Source organism: Cygnus olor, chromosome 1 (genome assembly GCF_009769625.2).
Source record: "Cygnus olor isolate bCygOlo1 chromosome 1, bCygOlo1.pri.v2, whole genome shotgun sequence".
Classification (NCBI taxonomy): Eukaryota; Metazoa; Chordata; class Aves; order Anseriformes; family Anatidae; genus Cygnus; species Cygnus olor.
In genome coordinates, this window is record NC_049169.1 from 109,201,125 (window position 1) to 109,220,840 (window position 19,716).

At 44.5% G+C, this 19,716-nt stretch overlaps 1 protein-coding gene across 1 annotated transcript in view; it reads right to left on the minus strand.

The window, feature by feature from the left end:
• ADAMTS5 (ADAM metallopeptidase with thrombospondin type 1 motif 5) overlaps positions 1-10,546 on the minus strand; it is a 47,200-nt gene extending 36,654 nt beyond the window's left edge. The window contains exon 1 of the mRNA XM_040576455.1: positions 9,446-10,546. Within this exon, the coding sequence (XP_040432389.1) occupies positions 9,446-10,348 (903 nt within the window). The 5' untranslated portion in view covers positions 10,349-10,546. The remainder of the gene's footprint in view (positions 1-9,445) is intronic.
• Positions 10,547-19,716: the final 9,170 nt, after the last annotated feature.

Consider the following 19,716-nt stretch of genomic DNA (forward strand, 5'->3'; position numbering starts at 1 on the left):
CAATACTTAAATTTGTGTTAGTTTTGCTTAGGTTTGTATCAATTTAGCCCTCTATGCACCATTCTGAACCTGGCCCTTTCAACCTAAGGGTACATTTTATGTAAGGCGATTTTAAGTGGTTTACCTACAGCAGCATGGTTCAGGTAACAAAACTCAGAAAAACACATGGGCATCGTACCAGTATAAATACCTTTTCATGGTGATATAATTGGTCTAAATGAATGAGTGTAAGCTGTATAGGAAGTAGGATACCTTTATAGTAGTTCAATTTTAACTGAATCCACACAAGTAGTTGAACTGAAATTCTTATGCAAACACCAAAAAGCACATAAATCAGACAGAAAGCGACTTACTAGAGGAGGTCTGAACTACTCTCATGTTGAGTGTGCCAAGAATGGTATAAAATACATTAATTTGGGCCTTGTCTCTACATGCAGATTCTATGTCATCTGCCCTTCGGTTGTACCTAGGGTGTCTTTATTACTCTTTATTGCTTACATCAGGACTACCCCCAGTATGGTACAACTACATCAGCACACATACGCCTCGTGCCAGTGCATGATTTATTTCCATTTGTATACAAGAAGAAACTAAGCCAGTGATATGGCTATGGAGCTATACCAGCAGACACAACCAGACCTCACAGTGACTATCTGGATTAAACAACATGAGTATAATTAAAATAATACAGTCTTTCCAAATAGGCAATCTCAGAAACTTTCTTACAGTTACTTCTGATGGGATCTGTGGATTTTGGAAAGTTATGTCAGGACTGTTAATCATAAGCATCTACACTGACTTTTGGCTGGTTAGTAACACTACTCTAAAAATTTCCAAAGCTATGCATGGGTTTGTATTGTGCCACCTTCTTTAGACATCAAAAAAATAGCTTTGCACATTTGCAACCACAAAAGGAAATAACAATGTTCAGTTACTTTTCATATGTTATGTGTTACTGACATTACACTATATTGCATGCCCAGTCACTTCATCAAACTGCTGTTCCTCCATTTCCATAACTTCCCAGAGTGTGACACATATACAAACATCTCAACATCTTACTCGTAACTTTCAAGCTCATTTGTGTAATAGTTGTCTAGACATAACAAAGCAGGCTTTATGCTTTCTTTAGATATAATTGAACTTCAGGTCAGATAAAGTGAATTTCTTGATGGAGTTTATTAGTTAATGGTCACTCCTAGAATATCCCACCTATTACCTAGCTCCTGCAACATCCCATGGGCAGCTGGAAAATGGTTGTCCTCAGATAGCGGGAAGGCGGTGGTGTGGGACCAGAGATCCCATAAGGGAGAAGAGAGGAGAACAACTTCACTGTGCACAGAAAGCTGTGGGCTGATTGAGTAAAACTGCATTTCCTTCAGCCAGCTAAGTGACCACATCTGGACTGCTGAGCAAGACGGCGTGGGTAGTCCTGCAGCCAGCTACTGAATTCCAGCTGGGCAGCAGTGGAGCAACATCGTAAAGGGTCTTGGAAACAGGGACAGGAAATATTTTCTGGTGTTAGCTTCTTTGCATGAAGTTGTTACTGGAGGGATGTCTACAGGTTGCCCATCTGCTAGCAGAGCAGTGTGACTAAACTCTGAACAGAGAACATGCACAGAGCCTTCTGGTTTTGATTGCAGATGTCAGTCCTCAGTGACTGCACGAGATGAACTTTTTAAACTAATGCTGACATTGTCAATAATCAGGCAGATTATCCGGGACTTGGCTCCACTGTGTTCTCAACTCACAGTCTCACTTATTCGTTATTTCTCCTGCCTCTGTATGATTTGAACTCTACTATATTTCTTCTCATAACATCCCATGGTACATACTACACAGGCAATTAAAGTGTATCAAGTGGCACCTCTGAGACAAATATTCTGAAAATTCTACTATTGGGTCTTTTCTTTCCTAACTCATTCCCCAGTTACATAGTCTTTCCCAAGAGCATGTTTTTTTCTTATGGAAAATCACACCTGTTTACACTTCCACTCATTTAGATCTTTATGGCAAAGTTTCTTTTGACTTACACCTCCTTGACATCACAGATGACCTGTTAACAGAATCAATATCTGCATTTTTAGTTTTCCTGGACAGTTTTGGAAAGCAGTTTCAGATTCTTCTAAAGTAGTTTCTGGGACATTAAAAGATCTCATTTCCCTTTAAAACAATTTCTCAAAAACAGGCCCTGATATAATGATGTAATCTAAGAAAATCCGTGTGCATCTCTTTAATTTTTCAAACTCCAGCTAAAGCACTAGGACAGCAGGGAGTCACATGATGCTTAAAATCAGTTTTGAACAATTATTTCTCCATGGTGTGTAGCTTCCATTTAAAAAGTTGGTTGCTCATTCAGATTTGAATACTCATTTAATTGCCCCCAAAGAGCAGCAGAAACTTCTAAGAATAAGTGTTTCTTGATATTTCTAAAGAAGGAATGCAGTCTGGCTTTTGATCTAGATTACAGTAGTTTCAAAATAGAAGAATGAATAGGAAATGCATTTGCTACATGGGAGACAATAGATGTTAAGCCTTAAGCTTTGGCAAATGAATGACTTAGGAAAAATGAGCTGTACATCATAAGACTAGTAGTTAATTAGCCTATTAGAGGCCAAGTTTTCTTGGCATTTGTAAGTACATCAAGAATAGCTGGCTGTTAGCCAAGTATACGTGGCATTGTTGTGAATGAAGATAACTGTCGTGGCTCCCTGCTGAAACAGCTCATTTATTACACCTGAAATTCTTTCATTTGTGCAGTAGCCTTAAAATGAGAATAAACTGTAGTGGAACCTGATATTAGACCAGAGCCTGTGGACTGGATCCAAAACAGTATTTAAGCACCAATGCAAACAGTTTGGTGGAATGTTAAGTGCAGAAGAACAAAACTGGCTCATGTGTCCCCTGGTCTTTGAGTTCCCTATCCTTCATGGGGCTTGTAGCTTGTGACCTTATGGGCCCCAAAGTACCACAGTTTTACAGTCCTGAGCAGCTTAGCACTTAGCTTATACTAAAGCGCAGATACTTAGTGTTTCTCAACCTTTGTCTTTTGTGGGAACCCCAGCCTACAGATGCTCTCAGACTGTATCTATGAGATGGGATTATTGGACACAGTTCCACATCACCTTCTTTTAAATCACAGCTAAAAGCTTTTATATCTCTGTGTTTGTTTGCTTGCTTGTTTTTCTGCTTTCATTACGATGGCCCAGCAATTAAAGACTTTACCCCAAAAGATTCAGCTTCAAATTCCTCTGAGGGATGAGGACACTTAGAAGCATGTTTCTTAGAAAAGTGCCCTAACCACCAGACTATGGTCTGCAATTAAGTCATGCATGCGTCTGTGCATGCGGGGAGTCGGGGATCCTCCTGTTGCAGCCCAAGTGCCAAAGGTTTCCGTAGCCCAGACTGCAGTTAGTGCTTCCAGCACTTGATGGAGGGACCTCATTTTTGGTCCCTGTTCCTCAGACTACTTCTGTAATTTACATTCAACAGCCCTTCAGTAAATTGCAGAAACAGTCTTCCCTACCCTTTGGGAACACAGGCCTTCTTGCTCGAAGCAGTGCACTCCAATCGGCAGCTTCAGGTCATGATTTCTCTCCTTTCCACCACATGTATCTTGAATTACTTGCTAAACAGTGACATAGCTTTGGTCAGAGGGGTGGAAAGTTTCCTTAACACCTGGAACAGCTTACAACCTACTGGTTAAGGACCTCTCCTGGGAGGTGGGCGATACAGACCTAAAATCCCTCAGGCAGAGGAAGGAATTAAACATGACTTTCCAACTTCCTGCACAAGTGTTCTCACCGCAGGCCTATAAAAGGAGGGTGGGGTCGCTCCAAACTCGGGACCCACAAATCCGTCCTCCCGCGCTCAACCCCGGAAAGTGGGTGAAAGTTTATTAACGTTGCGGCAACAGGGAACAGCACATTTGGAGACAAATCTTAATAAACAGAAGATAGTAGAAAGACTAAGGCTCGTCCAAACAGAAAGGATTACCAGTATCACCCCAGGAGAGCATGATGTCTGGAAGGCAAAAGGAGTGCAAGACTGAAATCGACAGACCACTAACGGTATACTGGAAACAAGGGCTAACTGGTAAACAAAGTACTTAGGGAACGGTCTATTTTACCCTTCAACTGATACAACTTAAAACTTCAACTACTACACTTAAAAAGACAGACTTTACAAGCCCAAATGGTTCAACGCTGTTCTGGAGGAAGCCTGCTGTAAGAAGTCCTCCTCCTGAGAAACTGCGGGGTCTGGCTGATGCGGACGTCCAGGTAGGGGCATAAGGGAGCAGGCCTGGCCATCGCTGTGAAGCAGTCAGACCCACTCCAGTCAGACCCACTGAGACACTGCTTTGTCATCCCCTAATGTATTTTGAGTGGAAAGAATGAAGTCTGGCTAACTTTTGGGGAACACAGGAGTGGCGATAACTGCCATACTTAACAAACTAAAAATTATATATTTTCCTTCAGTAGTTTAACTTAAAAACTGAAGTCATCCTCCTTTCAGGTTACTGAGTTAAAGACAGGAATAAGCTTGGCGTATTTGAATACTGAGTAGTCTTTCTGAATTCTAGGTGAGGAGAAATTCAAGAAAATACAAGGTATCTGTGATGTCCTGTTGAGACCTACTGGTAATTTAGACATGTTCTTACTCTTCCCTTGCCATCCCAGGACACCCTGCAGTGAAGTATTAGAAATGGTCTAAACTGGACTAAGTCTTTGTGCTCTGAATGGACAAAGTAACAAAACTACTTTTATTCCTACAGCATATAAAGAAAATGCAGTAGCATTATGTAAAGCACAGATTATTTTAATATATTGACAAAAAGCACAGAAAGCTTTTGCACTTTACATGGGGAGGGGAAGGGCAAAGACAATTTCAGATGTGAAACAGGTGGCTGGTATTTGATTTAGCTTTCCTGTCCCACAAATCTTTAGCGCAGAAACTCCACACAATTTCTGTAGGTTGGCGCGAATCATCCTACTTCTCCCACACAAAAATAAAATGGCCCACCTTATTTTTCCGTGGGACATTATCTAAAAGTAATAGATTTGCAACAAAACTGGTGAAAAACCTACAAAACTGATCGATATCACATTATAATTTCCTCAAAGTAATAAAAATAATCATTAGTGAAATATGTTCTATTGACAATTGGTACGGTGACCTATTTTACTAATACAGGATAATAATTGTGAGGGGATGATAATAAAGAAAAAAAAAAAAAAAAACAGAGCCAAAGAAAGCATGTGCTCCACTCAATGAAATTATTATCTATTGAGTTGAGATAATCCAAAGCTTGCTGTTAAACTTCAACAGCACTGTCCGATTGACAGTTAAACTAAATCACACACACAGGACCCATGTAATTACTGTGTGGAAAAAGGCAGGACAGTGGCCTTTGGCTCTAGTATGAACTTTGTGTTAGAGCCAGGCTTGATGGCACTGTCACAGATGATACTTGCAAGCACTTAGGAAAGTATTCTTTCTCGTTGCCTGTATCTACTGTGAGAAATATGTGTTTTAATTTTCACATGATTCAGAGTTGGGGGGAAAAGGAAAGGAAGAGAACTGGATTTTGTCCAAGGGCACTCAATAGTTCACTTGAAATTTAACTAAGAGTCACTAATGAAATAGATTGGAAGAATTCTAGAGGATAATTACAGAGCAGGCTGGACCTCAGAAAAGAACAGTTGGAGTTCAAGTGCAGTTTGCAAGTCACAACTAATATGTTTTTGTACTGTGACAAATAATCTGGCACGTATTTTCTGCATTGGTAAAGACCTGAAGACTGAGGATAACCTGTTTCCAACTTCAGAGAACTGTTGACAATAAAGGAGTCCAAAGCAGATGAAATTTGCTGTTGACTTCACTGACATGGAGAACAACGTGAGCTAATCTCTAGGGGAACGGGTTTACAAGCTCTTCTTCCTTCCCACCATGCAGCCGCTTCTCTACTGCCACACAGGGCGCAGGATTCGCCTGTCCTCCAGATGACTGAACCCTTGCATCTCTGTATTCTGTGGAGGATTCTCTGAGGATCCACGTGCCCTATGGACTTACAGCTCCTGCCAAGGACTCAACCACGAGGTAGTTGAACAGCAGGGGCTCCATGTATTCTCTAAGGCTGTTAAGGCCATACGGCCCTAATGAGGGCTCTCAGGATTTATCAGAAAATTACTACCTTTCTGTTATATTTCAGTACTGAGAAGTCAGACCCCCGTTCTGCTTGATACAGGACATACTGGGTCAAAATAACAGATTGGGAAACTTAGATATGGGGAATTTAAAATAATCACTGTGGAGCCTGACTGAGTTTCTGCAATATTGAGTAATAGATAATTTCTGCATCCACTGAAGTTTTGCAGTCTCCTATACAGGTGATAATAATGACCAGACGTTACTGTAGTTTTCTGGTTGTTACAGGGTAAATGTGGGATTCACTGCAGCTAATGGATACAAGTACATGGTCTGTGCCCCCACTGATAGCAATATAGAGCATTACCTTAGTTTTAACACAAGTCACCTGTATCACCCAAAACTGAACTCATGGTCATGTTTATTTACTATTTATTATACTCTGCAGCGTGAGTGCTTTAAAACACTTTTCAGACTAAATTATGACCAAAAGTGAATAGACGTTTTAATCCAGAATGAGTAAATCTCCCTCTAAAAATCTTTTTCCATGGGAAATATTTCTAGTATGAATGATGACGATAATGATTTGAACCACTAGTACTAATTTTATAATAAGGGAGAGCTGCCAGCATTCTTAGTCTATCAATGGTTATTCATTTATCTTTAAACAAGTAATGACAACAGAAGAGGAGGAAGCGATGGTGCTGAATTGTGAGTGAGCCTCTTTTGGTGTCAAAATAACACCCAAGTCAATGTCAATACAGGATAAAGATAATTATTATATTAGAGACTTGTACAGAAACAGGCATGCATAACTCAGGTTCTAGCTCCACATAAACAGTTGCATACAGCTGAGGACACATGTTCGACTGACAAATGATTTGCAAATATTATTCTGTTGACGCAGAGACACAAAGTTCGAGGTGGCCTCAGTTAGTAAACAAAGATGGAAAATGTACCTCACACATTTACTCCGTGCCTGAAAAACAAGCCATTTAGAGGAAGACATCTGGATGTTCAAAAATTAGCATGATGGTATTCAGAGCCCATCAAAACACGCAGCCATGGCTTGGCGTCTCGTAGCTAAGCAACGCACTTCATACATTCAAAACATAGTTGTAAAAGTTGGATCCTCCTGCCAATTGCCGCCACTCTCATTGAAAAGCTAAACTGGAAAAAATCTCGCTTTAGCTCAAAGTGTGGCTGTTTTCTACGGGAAACATCTCTGCTCCTTTCTCATTCCTTAACCCTTTTCTTGTTTACATTCCAGGAAGAGCAGATAGCTTCATGTTGACATTTTGACTGTAAGCATATAACAATCGCGTGGACTCCCTACAAAGAACATCATGAAAACATGTAGAGAGAAACTACAGTCCTGTAGTTTCATTGAGCCAAATACTGAAATACAATGCCAAACAATGTCCCTGTGCACGCAGCTAATCATTAAAACAGATTAAGTTAGACTGCATTGCACTGTTAGATGCATTAAAACATAAGCCAGGCAAACTGAGGCCTGTGATTTTCTCTTGCAATGTACTTATGTCCCTAAGCAACAATAGAAATGGTATTTGCATCTTAAGAGGGGAAGGTGATCACAGGCACTGCAACATTTAGTTTACGTACTACATGCATCGAAAAGAAGTAACTCTACGCGTGAAAGATGCATTACTCTGGAGTCTTTGAAAGTGGATTACTGATCAGCACACTCTTACTCTGGTGCGAGGGCGTCCATCCAAAGAATTACAAATAAGTACCTGTAAAGCAAGTGCACTTTAAAGCCACATCCTACGTTAATCCAACTAAGTTAAATAATTAACGTTAGGATTGACAGTCTGCTACCCTAAGAGTTTCTGAATCACAAGAAAACTCAGGAAACAAATTGGAATACTGGCAGGGAAACGCACCCCTTAGTGAAAGAGTGATGGATTCTGGCCCAAGCTTAATTAATAACCCATTAGAAAGGATGTTTATAGCAAAAAATAAGAACAGTATGACCCATCCTACGTAGCCTGCTTTCATTCAGATTGTAAAGATAAAAAAAAACCAAAAGCTTGCAAATTGAACTGATGGGTTTTAAACTGCCAAAAAAAGGCTCCTGTTGGACAAGTTGATGCCTGACTGACACAGAACCTAATGTTTCAACTATTTACAGCTATAAAAGCAAGCCAGGCACTTTTTTTCCCCACTTCTGGAGCAACTCCTTCCACAAACCATCCAAGGCATCCTTTTTGGCAGGCTCCTGTGATGTAGAAAAGCAGGAGAGCTCGAACTAACGGAAAGTCATGCAGTTATTTTTTTCGTACTTGGGGAAGAAAAAAATAAAAAAAGAAAACACCAAACCCAGACCGCTGAGGGAATATTCTTACAGAAGAACTTCATTGCATAAACTCTACCACATGTCTACTACAGCAATGTCCCTTAACGACCTCTGGCAATGCAGTTAATTAGCAACCGGGCAGGGAGCGAGGCACAGCTCCGCGTGGGTGACTGGTAGGATGTGACCCGCAGCTGCTCAGGACACCCACTTCTCACTTGAGGAACAGGAAAGAGGCTGCATCCCCTCACCAGCAGCCCAACTCACTTGACTTCTCCAGCTCTGTTTACCTGCGGTTTGCATTTACGTCCCAGCCTCGAACCACAAGCGCTGCTGGCTTCCACTGCAGTGGAGCTACCCTTTCATGCTGGAAATAGCGTGTCGACCCACTCAGTGAGGAAGTCGCGTGTACTTTTAAGGTGTTCCGCACCAGTTTTGCTAACAGCAGAATGGGTTCGTGTGGGGACTGACACAGGGCAGGGAGCGCTGCCAGCCCCTTGCGCAGACCACCTCCCAGAGAAAGGGTGTGAAAAGCCTGCTAGGGAAGGACACGCTGTCATCTCTCAAGCGGGGTTATGTTGGATGGCGCCAGCCAAGCCCCCTGATCAGACAGGTTGCCACCTCCCCACCCTGGCAGAAGTCCCAGCACCACACTGACATGGATGACCGCAGAACCGCGGTGCGGCCAACCTTGCAGGGGAGGGCACACGCACAGACATGGCCTCAACGTGCCAGGTATCTGGTCCCACTTCATCCATCCCTGGCAGTGGTACACTTGGGTGCTGGTCACACAGGGACCAAAAGGCCAAGGGCATGAGAGGGAAGGCAACCACCAGGTGAGGCATGGTGGTGTGGCTCCAAGGTAGCCCTCCAGACATGGGAGAGACCAAGGACTCTGTTGCAAGCATCCCAAGACACCTGTGGGATGGCGAGCGGCTGTCGGGGCACCCCATCGGAGATGTTGTGCTGTTGAGGTTCACCTACCTCGCGTGTGAAGAGGATGGCGGCGTCGTAGTGCTCATCGTGGTCATCGTCGAGGCGGTTGTGCTGGTGCTGCCACTTGCAGAAGTTCTTGAGGGTGGTGGCGGCGTTCCGGTTGACCTCCAGCCCTTTCTCCTTCTCGCCCAGGACCACCACCTTCACCACGGCCAGCCGCACGTGGTTCTCCAGGCTGGCGTGCGCGTACAGCCGGGAGGCGATGGAGGCCAGGGTGAGCAGGTAGTGCTGCAGCCCCTTGCCGTACTTGCGCGCCATCGAGGCGTCGGCCACCAGCAGCAGCTCCACCTGCCGGGCCCGGGAGACGGAGCGGCGCCGCCGCCGCCTCCGGCCGCCCCCCGCCGCCCCCTCGACAGCCATCGCGTCGCGGGTGCCGCAGCTGTGGCGGGCGGGCAGCGCCTGGAAGCTGAAGCGGTCCCTGCGGAAGAGGTGGGGGACGCGGGCCGGGCCCTCCCCGTAGATGCCGGCCGCCTCCCCGCCGCGCCGCGCCGGCCTCACGGTGTAGCGGGCGCGCCCCACGGCGAAGTAGCCGTCGAGGCCGCCGCAGAGGTTGAAGACGGCGAGGGAGCGGGGGCTGCCGTCCACCGTGCCGCGGTAGGAGCAGCGCGCCGGGGCCCCGTCCCGCGGCCCCAGCGCCTCGTCGCGCTCCAGGTCGAGGAGGAAGCGGCGGCCGCCGGCGTAGAGGACGTAGCCCGCCCTGCCGCCCCCCGCGTAGGTCGGGTCGAGGCGCCGCACGACGCCGCTGGCCCCGCGGGGCGGCCCCGGGGGAGGGCCACGACGGGACGGGGGAGGCGGCGGCGGCGGCCGGGCTCCGGCGGCAGGTGCCGGCGGCTGGGCCGCGGCGAGGTACAGCTGGGCGGCCAGCAGCAGGGAGAGCAGCCCCCTCAGCATGCCTGGCTCGGCGGCGGCGGAGCGAGCAGCGGTGGCGATAACAGGAACGGGGGGAGAAGGAGGGAGAGGGGGAGAGGGAGAGGAGAGAGAGAGAAGAGGCGAGTTGTCCCTCCCGAGCGCGAGTCAAGTGTGAGTGGGAGAGGTAAGGATGTCAACAAAAGCCGCTCGCGTGTGAACTTTGTGTTTCTCTGCAGGGAAGAGCCGGGAGCACATGGAAGGAGAGAGAGAGGCGAAAATCCCAAATCGCTGCTGGTGGGCAGGCAGAGGGGGGGAGAGAGGAAAAGGAGGAGAGGAGGCTCGGAGCCGGCAAGCGGATAAGTTTGAGCACTTCCCACTCCTCTTGCACTTCTCAGCTGTAGTCACTGGATCATCACCATCATCATCATCATCAGCAGCAGCAGCAGCAGCGGCAGGGGCAGGGGGCAGGTCTGCTGCGACTCGGCACTTTCTCGGGCTCCGGTGGCTCCCTTTCCTTCCTTTGCCCCCTTTTGTTTTGAAGAGAAGGAGGAGAAGGGGAGAGAAGAAAATCAGGCAGCAAAAGCCGTCTCGATCGTCTCCGGTGAGATGATGGTTAAAAAGGAGGAAAAAAAAAAAAAGCCGAAGAAGTGGAAAACGTCCCGGAATTTTGTGCGAGCCCCCTCCCTTTATCTTTTTCTGTTGTTGTTGTTGTTATCCCCAGTCTGCCGATGTGAACAAGAGGAGAAGGGAGAGAAATGTGAAGATGAGAGGAGGTGGAACAATGAATTTATAGCGGAATGCCATCCTGCAATGGCAATTTCAACAATTCGTCACTGCAGGCTGCCTCTTAAAGGGAGAGCTTCAAAACCACCACTCCCACACTTCCTTCTCATTTAATCAGACAGAGGGAGAGAAACTTGAGGGGAGGGGGAAAGGCGGGGGGGGGGGGGCCGCGGGGGGAGGAGAAGAGGAGGGCGAGGGAGCGAGGGAGAGGGCGGCAGGGGAGCGAGCGAGAGGGAGGAAGCCGGGGAGGGCAGGAGCGAGCGACCGAAAATGTTTGTGCACGGAAAACACCAGATTTCCTTTGAATCGCTTTAAAGCCGCAGCGGCGCCCGCCGGTTTGATATTTCACAACTGGCCGGGGGCGCTCGGGCCGTGCTTACCTCCCGGCGCTGCCGCTCGTCCGGAGCCCCGGGGGGTGCTGAGCCAGCCTCGCCCCCGGCTGCCGGGGGGGGGGGGGGGGGCGGGAAGCGGCCGGAGCCGTCCGGGGGTCCCCCGGGCTCGTCCCCTGCTCCCGCACCTTGCCAGGGCCAGCGGCAGCGCTGAGCTTCGTCGTCCCCTTCCTTTGTCTCCGCGGCCGCGGCTCGCCCTGCGCCCAGGCTGTCATTAAGTCCCGGCAAGCTGTCATCTAGTTTGGGCGGACCGTGATTTCCCCCGAGCCCCCGAGGAGGAGAGAGGGCGGGGAAGAGTTAGCGCTCGCTTTGACCTTACGGATGACTTCAGATGCTTAGATCATCCCCCGCGGGCTGACACACGCGTCCACTCGCGCCGTGCCCCCCTGCCCCCTTTCTCCCGGCTCCGCGCTCCGACAGGACAGCACAAAGGGCAGACGTCGGGGCTGACTTTTTCATCTGCCCTGCCCATGCTGGCACTGCCCCTAGGCAGAGGAGACGGGCAGCGGCTCGCTCAGGACAGAGGAGTGGGTGCACGACCCCCGCCGAGGTGCCCCCCCCAGCAGCCGGTGCCTCTCCGTGCCTCTGTCCCCCCGCAGGCACAAGGATGCTCTCGGCTCCTGCTGTGCCTCGAGCCGGGTGCCGGGAGCAGGTGCTCCGTAGCTGCGGGACTCCGAGAGGGAGGCAGCTTCCCAGCCTCGCCCGAGTGTGCAAAAAGCCCCCCGGCCCGACGGCTCCAGCTGCAAGGGGCCGATGTGCGCGGGGCCAAGGCGATGCGGGGCCAGGCCCGTGGTGGTGGGGCGCGCCGGGGTGGCACCCCGGTGCTCTACCTCCAGAGCCTAGCCCTTCTGCAAAGAACAGGTTTACTGGTGCCACGAACGTTTCAAAAAATAATATTCCCGGGTAAAAGATTACATTAACATACACCCAATCTTTAATTAGATCACCCTGGGGTTATGCTTATGAAATATTTAACGCACCAGAGTTTTGCAGGTGTTCTTTTTTTCTTTTCCAATTTTTTTTTTTCTTCTGGAAACAGTGATACCTGCAAACAAAGTTCGTTTCCCAGACTTCTGGTACTTCTTTTCATTTCAGCATTTCAGCATTTTACCATCACCAAAGTTCTTGACTGGAGTCAGTAAATGCCAAAACTGAGTTATATATCAGGAAGGTCACATGACATTTTTTTGGGCATTGATCCAAGGCTACTCAACATTTTTCAAATTTAAACATTTTCTCAGTTATTTTAAAGTTATAAAGTTAAGATATTTTTGTCTTTTCCTTTTTCTTTTTTTTCTTTTTCCTTTCCCTTTCCCTTTCCCTTTCCCTTTCCCTTTTCCTTTTCCTTTCCTTTCCCTTTCCCTTTCCCTTTCCCTTTTCCTTTTCCTTTTCCTTTTCCTTTCCCTTTCCCTTTCCCTTTCCCTTTCCCTTTCCCTTTCCCTTTCCTTTCCCTTTCCCTTTCCCTTTCCCTTTCCCTTTCCCTTTCCCTTTCCCTTTCCCTTTCTCTTTCTCTTTCTCTTTCTCTTTCTCTTTCTTTCTTTCTCTTTCTCTTTCTCTTTCTCTCTCTCTCTCTCTCTCTTTCTCTCTCTCTCTCTTTCTCTCTCTTTCTTTCTTTCTCCTTTTTTTCTTTTTCTCTTCTCTCTCTCGCTCTAAAGGGAGGCAAAGACAGAGAAGAATAAGACATGTTTTGATTAAAAGAACCTGTAATTTGTCTTCTACTTTTTCTTGGATGGCTTTTAGTTTTCATTTAAGCCTAGTGTTCAGCAACACCAAAATTTTTATTGACTTCAGTGGGACCTGATCAAGTCCTGGATTCACATATATGTTTGGGTCCAAACTCCCCAATACCTCTGGGAGAGGTGCTAAAGATGAGATCTGGGATACGGAATGTAGTTTGGATAACAACCTCAGAAACTCTCATTAAAAAACTGTTAGTTTGTTCATGAATAGGCATATAGCACACAAGAGGCCACTATAACGTTCTCCTATGCTACAGCATAATTCCAACTGTCCAGCTATATAGCCTAGGAAAAAGAGAAATGCTTAGATGAGTTAACGGTAATTAAATGGTGCGTCTCATTGCTTGTCTGCTGTGTTGTCTTTGATTTCCCAACTGAGATGAAAAGCTGGCTAACTTTCCACAACATCCTGTTTTGCCAGGCAAGGATCTAGGTTTTCCAGGAAGATACAAATTAACCCATGCAGATTACCCCATAGATTATGAAGTATTTCCTATTTACATTTCGAAACTGTAATAACTCAGCAGTGCAACAGTGGAAAGATAGGTCAGTCATGCCTCATATTACAAGATGAAGCCTCTTCTAGTCTGAGACTCTTGAAGTTGAAGGATAAATCACTTAAACAAGTTGTCTTCTTTTTCCTCCCAGTTTTGCCCTCTTTTTACAGTTACAGCATACCCTTTAAACAAGAAAGCCTGTTAGCATGTCCCGAGTTGTGGATGGCACTAAATCCTTGTCAAACAGTTCTGACCTGGAAATCACAAAACTGACCTTTCCCAACTGAGAGATAGAGAGCCACAAATCCTCAATTAGCTTTAAGGCACAACGTAAGTTTTGTGCACTTTGGACCAAATTCAATCCTGATGTAAAAAGATGCAGTCCTCTTGACTCTGCAAACTGCTTTCATTAAGGCTGCATTTCAGCCTTTGGTTTTGTCCATGGAACTTAATTCTTAATTATGATTAACTCTTTCTTTTGGGGAATTAATTTCTCTTCAGGTTTTGTTGTTTAGGTGTTAAGAATACCTGTAATTGCACAGATGAATTGATATGGGGGATACTATTTTTTTTTTTCTATAAAATTATAGGAAGACTGAATCAAACACAAGAAAATCCCCTGCTCAATATGATCTAAAGTAATATAAAACATGCAACATTTGATAAACTTTGATCAACACAAACCTGATGGTGGGAACTGGACCCAGGTTTTGGCAAGTACCAATCCAAGCATCTACCTGCAGCAACATGCTTCCTAACATGGGACAGCTTTGTCTTTCCTGAGAATAGAAAGCCTCTGTTTACTTTATGGGACATTTTAAATATGCATATCAGCAGGATCAAGCTCACACGTGACAGGAAGCTGTTCCAGTCTTTATCTCACACAAATCTATCAATCAGTGATACTTAACCACCTTTCAAATTCACCATGGTTTATTGGTCTTGTCAGCAGTTTTAGCAATCCAAACATTATGATTATAATGGTCAAGTTTATTCATTTTAAAGATTTCCTATGGTGATGCATTAAAACCACTGAAGGCATTTATTTCTCAACTGCTCATTATTAAATAAAATACTCGTTATAAGTCATTTTGCAAAGAACGTTTGAAAATGTATATTTTTGGTTAATGTTCTGGAAAGGTCTAGATATATTGGTATTTGGAATAAGCTATACAGCTTTTGACTCTTATCCTAGGAAAATGGCATAGTCTATGGTGTCCCTTATTTGGACTACGTGTCTTTAAGTGGCTTAAATGTTTTTGGAAACCCATTCAGGATGGAGACCTCCTGGTAGTTGTTTTGACTGAGTCTAACTCATGCTTTTTGATATTGAAGTAGGATTGTGGTTGATAAATAAGCCAACATCACCATTACTGGTGTACCTTCCCACCAGTCTTACCAGATGGGTTGGGAACTGAGTGCTTCTGGAGACTGAGCAAACTTCTTCCTCTTTTCTCATATTGCATGTTGCAAAGACAGTAGTGAGAAATTTGCTCGTCTGTGCGTTGTCTCATTTTCAGGGCTGGCATTTCCTCTGTACGTGGTTGTCATTTCTATGGAGTCCAGGACAAAGTTTTTGTAGACCCTAAATTATTTATTTAAAGGTCTAGTAACGAAAACTCAGACTTTAACTTCAGAAAACTCAAACAATTAGAAAGTATTTTCATAATGAAAACACACAGACTGGTGTTCCTAGGTGTGTGAGCTCCCGAATGGCATTTGTGCCTCTGACAAGCCACCACTGCACATGACCAGCAGCTGTGGTTGCTGTAATTGGCCACTTTTACAATAAAAATGTCTTCAGTTACAGTAAAATCATGAACTTAAAGTAGTTGTATTTGGTAAAAATTGTAAGTCTTTTGCGTGTGAAGCACTGTAGCTTTAAGGCAAAATGTTTTACTTGCTTCATTATGGTCAATGACATCTTCTTCAACTAGAGCCATGTGGGAGCAAAGGAGACGCCTTTGGCTTGGGGTTTATGTTTTTATAAGTGGCATGTGTAAGTAATGTATCAAGTATATAACAGTTCCAGCAGGCTGAAAATTTTACATTTGACATCAGCTTCATTTCTCTATAAGGGCCAAGGAGGCAGCCTTAAGGGGTGTAGTGTTAAGGCTGGGTTGGGCACAGCTTAAATAGCTGTATTGTTTTAGTGTAACAACACAAGAATATTGTGAATTTGTGGGTACCGTATCAAATTAAAAAAAGGAAATTGTCTGAGGCCTGGCTAGAAGTCAAATTGTTAAGGTATCCACTTATAGGGAGGAAAAGAAAAAAATAGTAAGATTTTTGTAAGGTTAATCATATATAAAAATGTATCGCATCATAAAAACATGTCTCTTGCCTGCATAGCAGGATCTGGAGGAGGGATGTGTTTACTGATCGAAAGAAGCTATGACATTGTCCAGTCAGTAGGAAAAGAAGGCACAAATTACAAATCATATCTCCTAGATATTGACCTAGAGAAAAGACTGGAATGGAGTCCCTCACCTTTCTACAACTGATGCAAGAAATGAACTCACATAAACCATAACATAAATGAATAATTGTGACCATTGAACCTACTGTGAATTACGTTTAAAAACACATGTTGGGTGGAGGTAGTGTTCTGCAGGAAGTATCAGATGTTAGTGTAGTAAGTATAAGACCCTTATCCTTTTTATCCTTTTTTTTTTTTTTTTTTCTGAACAGCAGCAACATAATCAGAGGAAGGGTAAGATGTTAAACTTATAAAAAAATGACACTTGTTATAAAAATACCTTTTAGGAGTGCAAGACATGCACATGATGTATTCTACAGCTGTTCTTTCAGAAGACTAGAAGGCCTGAAAAACTCTGGAGTCTAGTTTGTATGAAGAGCAGCAGACATTTAATTAATCTCAGTCCTAGAATTTTACAGCCAGTATGTGGCCTCTGAACATCTCTGCTCTAGTTAGCAGAACATCTGTAGTAGAAAAACAGAACTTAAATAAATCCAAGTATACTTGTATCCCTCCAAACCTTACCCCTTTTTATGATTATTTCTTTAAACATTTTTCCAAAGATTTGTATATTCAGCTTCTCCCTGTCCTCCCTGCTGTAATGAGCCATGTCTAAACAAAAAACAATTCAGTACAGATTTATCAGGCAAATAACCTGTTCTCCTCCCCTCTACCCAAATCTTGTTCATTCTATTTTTTGCACATAGGCCGGGTATATGTTCTTGCATATATCCCGAAATAGCTGGATCTGAAATACTGGGGCAATTACAACAAAATAAATGACTGATTTTTTTTTTTTTTTTTAATATAATAATAATAAAAAAATATAAGTCAAGTTCTCAGTTAATACAAATTGGGATAGTTCCATGTGGGCAAACTGTTAAAGGCATAGCTTTATGAATTTACACATCTATAAATGATATTCCAGTACTGTAGGTGGAATATCTTTTTCCATGTCATCTGAGGCATAAACCAGAAAATGTACTTCCTTAGACTTCAAAGTTAAAACTGAAAGAGTGATTAAAGAGAAATTTAAAACAAACATTCAATTGCCAGATCTCACCTGGCATTAATACACACACGGCACCACTTAAGATATCAAGTTCTGGTTGCCGTGCGCACAGATTTTTCCATCTGAATCCCAGTTGCCCTGGAACTTGAGGAGAGAGCATTTTGCAGGTCCTCTGAAGCAGGAGGCAGGGGGGAGCGCTGTCAGGTGGCACCACTGCCTGGCACAGATCTCCCTGTTACTTGTCCTGACTCAAAATACAACCTCTCCCATGAAAGGGAGAATTTGAGAGCTTACTTCCTCTCCCACGGAAATGACTGTAAGAGCAACCTACAGGTGGGAGCTTTTTGTGAGCACTTCTTTGTCTTGTCCTTCGTCTCAGAAGGCTCATGGGTGTGCACAGGGCATGTGCCATCTGTGGGACGGTCATGAATGTGCTTCTGGAGTGACTCTCCCAGTCATTTCTGCTTGCTCTGTTCTGGTGTAGCCTAGGTAGAGGTCATTGAGCACACAAATGGGATCCATTTGGGATGGAACTAAACCAGAAGGTATGCTTCAATGGGTGTAAAAGGCACGGAACTGCACTAGAGATAACCCAAATAAATCCACCTATTCTCCTATTCTGCACTCCTCCTCCTCCACCTGCACTACTCGTTAAAGCAGACAGTCATTGTTACTACTGTTGAGGAACATCAGAGGGACACAAACAGGCTGCAGTATCAGCCAAATGATGCACAATATTCCTTCTCAGTTGCAAATGTTTTAGATACTTCTGCAGGCTAGGACACTGCACAAAGAAATGATAGGAGAACACATACGTAAGACAGGGAGGTAGTCTTCTGAATATATTTTACCGTCTTTAATGCTGAAAAGCATACATTTTAATGATTAGCACTTATCCTGTAAGGCATGCACCCCCTTCAAAATGGTCAGGAGGTCCATGTAACATGAAAATGCTATGTTACTCTTATTTTGAGGGCTTAAATGGTTCTCAAGAGGTGCATAAGACTCATGTTGGCCTTGGGCATAAGGGTACAATTCACCCTAAAAGAAGAGACCTAGCGTAAGTTTCATCACAGCTGCAATATTCATTTCTGGAATGCACCCAGCAGGTCTTATCCAAGCCACTACAGACAGGCAGTTTGAGTTTTTCCAGTTCCTAATGATTACACAGTATCCTGGAGTCACTTGGACAATTTCCGCCAAGAGTGAAACTCTTTGTATTTAATATCCCTCTAAAATAAAAGTGGTAGAAGAGAAGGGCCTCAATCTTTTTCTTCTTTCATTGCTTGTGTTGAAAAGGTTTAGCCCACAGGGGTTGGAGCACTGGGCAAAACGACAAAATATGGAGCACATCCTGTTACACCAAAGTGGGCAGATCCTCGCTAGTAACAAACAGACTGGTACAATGGAAGACTTTGTCTAGTTTTCCTGATCATATGGTATTATAGCATGCATGGTATTTCATTATGGTTTCCATTTCAGGAAGTGAAATGGTGGAAATCCCTAAGTATCATGACTCCATTTTCACCATTGCTCCAGGGAGAGTGGGGGGTGGGGTGTTAAAGGGGTGGGCAAATCTCGCTGGAGCTGTATTACATGATACTGTAATGTACCACAGGAAATGATTCCCCACTCTGATGGAAACTCAGAATGTCATCAAATATGAGTCTTGACAAACTTCAGCTGCTATGCTGCAAATAAATTTGCAGATAAATAAACAAATGGAGTTACCAGCAGATATATCATATGGGCAGAGCAAAGAATAGCTTGATCTTATGTTGATCTGAGCAACCAGTGTATCAAAATCCGTGTACCATGAAGTTCAGTGAAAGAAAAATCAGAGCAGGTCCACTAGGCAGCAACCATACCTTCAATATGCATCATTCTACATAATGCCATTCCTACCTCATCTGACCTGGAATAGATCTACAAAGCAGTGTGCAAAAGACAGGCACCCATGGAGGCAGCTTACCTGTCAACACGGTATAAAAATATGGGTATTAGGACAAGGGCAAGAAACCTCTGAATCAACCAAAATTTCTGTTCTCCTATTTAATCTGAGTTACAGAAATTTCATCATAGCTTCAAAGCTTTTTCCCAAATTACCTACCATCTCTCAGAACCCTTCTGCTTCTCTGCTCCTCTGCCTGTAATATTTTCAGATATTTTTTCTCCCAAGAGGACATTTTGAAATGTGCATGTCACAGTCCAGATCATAACCACACCACACAGCCTCCTTTCCTCCCTGAGGTTTATGGGGTTTTATATTCTCCAGTATGAACTGAAAAATGTGTATACTCAAGCCCTTGCCAATGAACAGCATGACTTTCCATGCTTCATAAAAACTCACCCATCCCCTGTGTAGGAAAGCCATTCTCTTTTGCACAGAGCAAGAGTTTGCTACTTCAAAACACAGAAACCATATGGTGACATGTTTTAAAAGAAAACATAACAAAACACAGTAAGAAACAAAACAAACCTTCTTCTCCCACCCTTCCCAACCAAAACCCA